General features: G+C 32.5%; 1 protein-coding gene across 1 annotated transcript; it reads left to right on the forward strand.

Moving 5' to 3' along the window:
* Positions 1–314: 314 nt before the first annotated feature.
* Positions 315–6,411, forward strand: LOC141391552 (uncharacterized). The gene is made up of 8 exons (XM_073964424.1): positions 315–774; positions 1,230–1,735; positions 1,801–2,170; positions 2,235–2,443; positions 4,302–4,584; positions 5,061–5,566; positions 5,633–6,002; positions 6,065–6,411. Exons 1-8 carry the CDS (start codon positions 570–572, stop codon positions 6,274–6,276), a joined length of 2,661 nt encoding a protein of 886 aa, XP_073820525.1. The 5' UTR covers positions 315–569; the 3' UTR covers positions 6,277–6,411.
* Positions 6,412–6,992: the final 581 nt, after the last annotated feature.

Here is a 6,992-nt window from a genome sequence, read left to right on the forward strand (position 1 = left end):
ACCGATAACGCAACGCTGGCACACTTATGAAAATGAAATTATACAACGTTCTCTTTAAAATGCTCTTATAGTTGTGGGAATAAATTTCTAAACATCATTAACAAAAACTACAATAATTTATGCATGACTAGTTAATATTTGTTTTCATTTATAATTTCACCAGTCACGCAAATTCTCCGATCACTAATATGTATGTCTCTGTGACGTCATCATGACTTAGCAATTATGTCTGAAACATGCAAATCATTAATGGGAATATTTATTCTTAAGATTGGCACGCTTAAAACTCACATCTTAAGACCGAAGTAGACATACACCTATTTTTTATCAATCAATGTATTCCCTCTCGCTCTCTCAACCCGCTCTATTTCTTTCCCCCTCAAAACGAGACATAAGCAAATACAAATAAAATGGTTATAAAATAACAAATTCATTGTTAAATAATTAACATTTTGCTGCTTTTGGTGATAAACAAATTGATTTGAAATTTCAGTATTAAATTTTCTGTCAGTGCGAACACTTGTTGCCTTTCTTTCCCATCAAAAGATAAGAGTTATTTGAACATAAAAATGCCACCAAATAATGAAATTGTAAATCCAAATGAAAATCTACAAATTCCTGCTTGGATAAATGCCGATTATTTTCGTGATTTGATTGCCAAGGATGTTCCCGATATGGTGGATATAAAGAAATTCACACCCACTGCTGCCACACCCCCAGGAGAAAATTTTACATCAATTATGTTACGTTTACATTTCGATTTGGAAATGAAAGGTAAGGCTGGGAACAGTGAAGGGATATTTTTGGTGAAGGACGAAAATCAGAGGCAATAAAAAAATTAAAAAACGACAATGTTAATCTGAAAATTGCGTCATCTTATATAAAAAATTTGCTTCGTTGCAGAGGTGAGGTTTTTTCCATGGAAAAAATTCCTCAGTTGCTGCTGTGAGAATTTTTAATGAAAAATATTTTTGTTACTCAGCTTCGAAGTGGGATTTTTTCAGCATTTTTTATAGTGAAAGAATGTGGAAGTTATTTTTATAAAATCACCTCCTTTAAAAAAAGAAAAATAATAAGAGTCTACTATTTTGAATACTATACAAATTTGTCCTTTATACATTTGACCGAAATTTCAAAAACAGTAGATTCTTGCAGGTTCTGGAAGAGAAAAAAAGAAGGAGTTTTGGTCAATCCTGTTATTATTATTCTGACAATCTCTTTTCTTTCAGACGGCACCACCAAATACAAAACCTACATTTTCAAAACAATGTTGGAAGATGACAAAGGAGGTGAATTGATTAACAAATTATCCCTCTTCCCCAAAGAAATGGAAATGTATGGCAAATATCTGCCCGCCTTCGAGCAACTGTATAAGGCGGTGGGTTGGAACATACAAATATCACCAAAATGTTTGTACACAGAGAAAAAGGATAATCGCATTAATTTACTCTTCGAAGATTTAAAGGAGAGGAATTTTCAAAATCCCAAACGCATAGAGGGTTGTGACATGGATCACATGAAGGCGGTGCTAACAAAATTGGCTGAATTTCATGCAGCGAGTGCAGTGTATGAAGAACAGCATGGTGCATATCCAGAAGATTTTCAATACGGATTTGTTGATTCACGTCAAGGGCAAGGATTTTTAAAAATGATGTACGAAACCAATGTAGAAACCTATAAAGAGGCCATGGCCCAATGGGAACTTGATGATGTGGAAACGTACATTAAGAAGTTTGTGGGTTATTTTTATTTAACAATAAAAAAATTTAAAAGAATTAATAATTTGTTTGTAATTTTTAGCCCACATTCGACCAATATTGGAAATCTGCTCTCTGCACTCTGGAACAATCAAGTAACAATTTTAATGTTCTAACCCATGGTGATTTTTGGTCCAGCAACATAATGTTCAACTATTTCGACAATGGCAAACTCAACGAAACTTTAATGGTGGATTTCCAAATTTGTAAATGGGGCAGTCCAGCTGAGGATTTATTATTTTTCATTACCCTATCGGCGGCAGGCGATATTCGTATCAAAGAATATGACCATTTTGTGGCAATGTATCATCAACGTTTGATAGAATGTCTTAAGGTATTGGGCTACAAGAAGCCATTGCCCACTTTGAGAAGTCTTCATCAGGATATGTTCAATAAAAATAATTCATTTTATGGTAGGTTCAAACAAAGGTATATAAATAAAATTAGTTTATTGATTTCTTCCCGTTTCTATTGCAGCTTTCTTTGCCTGCATGAATCATTTGCCAATTGTTATGTTGCCTTCCGACAAGGACTCCAATATTCATAACTTCTCCAGGCAAGATGAGATTGGAAGAAAACTGCGTTTAAAGGCTTATACAAATCCACTGTTTGTCAAAGCAATTAAGGATATATTCCCATTCTATCACCAACGTGGTATCTTCAACTTTGAGGATTACGAACAGAATTAAATATGAAAATTGTGGGTAACTGAAAGTTGTCAATTGTTAGAATTATAATTATTTATCACAAAAAAATAAATATTTATTAATTGTTTAAAGTTCAACACAACACTGGTTTGTGGATAATAAAAAATTAAATGTTAATATTTAACACAGTTTATCTCAAAAGTATTTCAATCCCGATTGTGGTTTGTTCATTTCGCATCACATATGTTGCTATACCATGTATGATGGTTCGTAAAAAAAGAAAGAAATGTTTAATGTCGTATAAAACAAGTCTGGAGAGATTAGTTGTTGTTCTTGTTGTATGGGTTACTCACCTATTCTTTCAAAATATACACGTTATAATAAAATGTTTATGCAGATAACAATAAGCCTCGCAATACTACAATCAATATTTTTGTACGAAAGTAAACCGAAAGCTGTACAATTGACATTGAAATTTTAAATTATCGCTGCCAAAAAATGGAAATATAACATTTATATGACCGTATAGTAGGATGTACCGAAATTTATATATGTATATGGTTTTCATAATTCTTCTACAAGTCCCACTTTATATTAGAAGGTGTGGTTATGGATAAGCTGAAAGGAGTTTTTATAAACCAACTGTTGGGAGGGTTTATAGATGAGCTGAAGGGAGTCTTCATAGACAAGCTGAAGGGATTCATTAAAGACGAGTTGGAGGGAGTCTTTAAACCAGCTGGAGGGAGTCTTTATAAACGAACATCAGGCAGTCTTTATAGACGAACATCAGGGAGCCTTTATAGACGTACTTCAGGAAATCTTTATTGACGAACTTCAGGGAGTTTTTTTAGATCAAGGTCTTTTTGACGAGCTGGAGGGATTCTTTATAATACCGGATTTTTATTTAAGAAATATGGATTTAACAACTTAAATAACTTTTGTATACTAAAATGACTTTAAACTTAGTTCTTAAAGAGTTTGCGAATTTGAGAAATGCAAAATAAGCTTTTAGCAATGCATTCGCCATGATTTTCATATTTTGGGATTATTGTCTATGGATTTCTTTTGAACTTTATAGCCTGTGTATTTATTTCAGGTTTACCTAATAAAATTGACATTTGAAACCCAGTGGGTTTATTAAATCTGGTTATATATAAACGTACCATTAGTTAAGTATTTAATGGTACTTGGCTTTATCTTATAGATGTAAAAACATTTTTTAATTATTTCTGTTAGATATGTCCGATAACTCACTGCAGGCACACTTATGGCAGTGAACTTATACACCGTTCTCTTTATAATAAGCTCTGTTCCTTTACGTTCAAGAATCTTCAAGTTTTACCACTTTTTACTCGAAAAGCGTTCCTTTACGTCAGACACAATGCAATTCATATGGGAGCGGTTTTAAACTTTTACTACTTTTGTTGGTTTTACTATTTTCAGAAGTAAAGGAACAGACCAATACTCTTATAGTTATGGGAATAAATTTCTAAACGTCTGTTAAAAATACTTCATTAAAAACTGCATGACAATTTGATGTTTATTTTCATTTAAAATTTCACCAGACACGCAAATTCTTCTATCACCAATATGTATGCCGAAAAAGTATCTGTGATGTCATCATGACTTGCCAATAAAGTCTGAAACATGCAAATTATTAATGAGAATTTTGATTCTTAAGATTGGCACGCTTAAAACTCACATCTTAAGTCCGTAATAAAAATATACACATATTTTTTATCAATCAATTCCCTTCCGCTCTCTCAACCTTTCTGTTTCTTTCGCCCTCCAATATGAGATATAAGCAAAGACAAATAAAATGGTTATAAAACAAAAAATTCATTTTTAAATAATTAACATTTTACTGCTTTTGGTGATAAACAAATTGATTTGAAATTTCAGTATCAAATTTTCTGTCAGTGCGAACACTTGTTGCCTTCCTTCCCATCAAAAGCTAAAGAGGCCAAAAAAAAAAATGCCACCAAATAATGAAATTATAAATCCAAATGAAAATCTTCAAATTCCTGCTTGGATAAATGCCGATTATTTTCGTGATTTGATTGCCAAGGATGTTCCCGATATGGTGGATATAAAGAAATTCACACCCACTGCTGCCACACCCCCAGGAGAAAATTTTACATCAATTATGTTACGTTTACATTTCGATTTGGAAATGAAAGGTAAGGCAGGGAACTGTAAAGGGATATTTTTCGTGTAGGACGAAAATCAGAGGCATTTAAAAAAATTAAAAAAATGCGTCATCTAATATAGAAAATTTACTTCGTTGCAGAGGTGAGATTTTTTCCATGGAAAGAATTCCTCTGTTGCTGCTGTCAGATTTTTTATAGGAAAATATGTTTGCGACTCAGCTGTGAAGTGGGATTTCTTTCAGCATTTTTTATAGTGAAAAATGTAGTAGTTATTTTTGTAAAAGAAATATATCACCACTTTTTTTGAAAAAAAAAAGAAAAATAATAATACACAAATGCTTTGTTCCAGAACCTTAAAGAGTTTACTATTTTGAATATTTTACAATTTTGTCCTTTATAAATTTACCGAAATTCCGAAAATAGTAGATATTTGCAGGTTCTGGAAGAGATAAAAAGAAGGAGTTTTGGTCAAATTGTTATTATTCTGACAATCTCTTGCCTTTCAGACGGCACCACCAAATACAAAACCTACATTTTCAAAACAATGCTGGACGATGACAAAGGAGGTGAATTGATTAATAAATTATCCCTCTTCCCCAAAGAAATGGAAATGTATGGCAAATATCTGCCTGCCTTTGAGGAACTGTATAAGGCAGTGGGATGGAACATACAAATATCACCAAAATGTTTGTACACAGAGAAAAAGGAAAATCGCATTAATTTACTATTTGAAGATTTAAAGGAGAGAAATTTCCAAAATCCCAAACGCATAGAGGGTTGTGACATGGATCACATGAAGGCGGTGCTAACAAAATTGGCTGAATTTCATGCAGCGAGTGCAGTGTATGAAGAACAGCATGGTGCATATCCAGAAGATTTTCAATACGGATTTGTAGATTCACGTCAGGGACCAGCATTTCTCAGAACGATGTTTGAAAGCAGTGTAGAAACCTATAAAGAGGCCATGGCCCAATGGGGTATCGATAATATTGAAACATACATTAAAAAGTTTGTAAGTTATTCTTGTTTAACAGCAAACAACTTACATTTATTATTTTTTTTTTATTGTAAATTTCAGCCCACATTTGACCAATATTGGAAATCTGCTCTGTCCACTTTGCAACAATCAAGCAACAATTTTAATGTTCTAACCCATGGTGATTTTTGGTCCAGCAACATCATGTTTAACTACTTCGACAATGGCAAACACAACGAAACTTTAATGGTGGATTTCCAAATTTGTAAATGGGGCAGCCCAGCTGAGGATTTATTATTTTTCATTACCCTATCGGCGGCAGCAGATATTCGCATCAAAGAATATGACCATTTTGTGGCAATGTATCATCAACGTTTGATAGAATGTCTTAAGGTATTGGGCTATAAGAAGCCATTGCCCACTTTGAGAAGTCTTCAACAGGATATGTTCAATATAAATAATTCTTTTTATGGTAAATCTAAAGAAAATATATATAAATAATCTTATTATTTCACATTTATCCTTATATTTCAGCTTTCTTTGCCTGTTTGAATCATTTGCCAGTTATTATGTTTCCCTCTGACAAGGACTCAAATATTCATAACTTCTCCAGCCAAGATGAGATTGGAAGAAAACTGCGTTTAAAGGCTTATACAAATCCATTGTTTGTCAAAGCAATTAAGGATATATTCCCATTCTATCACCAGCGTGGTATCTTCAACTTTGAGGATTACGAAAAGAATTAAGTATGAAAAAAGGGTACCCAAGAGTTGTTATTAGTTAAAATTATTTATCAATATACAAATGAATATTTATTAATTTTTAAAGTTCAACGGAACACTGGTTTATGGATAATAAAAAAATCAAATGTTAATATTTAACTCAGTTTACCCCAAAGTTTTTTTTAATTCAATCCTAATGGTAGTTTGGTAAATTCAGCATCACATGTTTGTCTCCGTTGTTATAAATGCAGTATTGTTTCAGAAACGATACAAATTGTCAATATCGTATATTTAAAACAAGTCTGGAGATATTAGCTGTTGTTCTTGTTGTATGGGTTACTCACCTTTTAACTCAGAATATACACATTATAATAAAATGTTTATGCAGATAACAATAAGCCTCGCAATACTACAATCAATATTTTTGTACGAAATAAAAGTAAGCCGAAAGCTGTACAATTGACATTGACATTTTAAATTATCGCTGCCAAAAAAATGGAAATATAACATTTATATTACTTCTGAGGGTGACCATATAATAGGATGTAACGAAATATATATACGATTTTCATTATTCTCGTATAAGTCCCACATAATATTAGAAGGTGTCGTTATAGATAAGCTGAAAGGAATTTTTATAAACAAACATCAGGGAATCTTTATAGCTGATGTGAGTCTTCATAGATAAGCTGAAGGGAGTCTTTATAGACGAGTTGGAGGAAGTCTTTATACCAGCTGGA

Source organism: Musca autumnalis, unplaced genomic scaffold (assembly GCF_047663935.1).
Source record: "Musca autumnalis isolate F117 unplaced genomic scaffold, ASM4766393v1 scaffold_1, whole genome shotgun sequence".
Lineage (NCBI taxonomy): Eukaryota > Metazoa > Arthropoda > Insecta > Diptera > Muscidae > Musca > Musca autumnalis.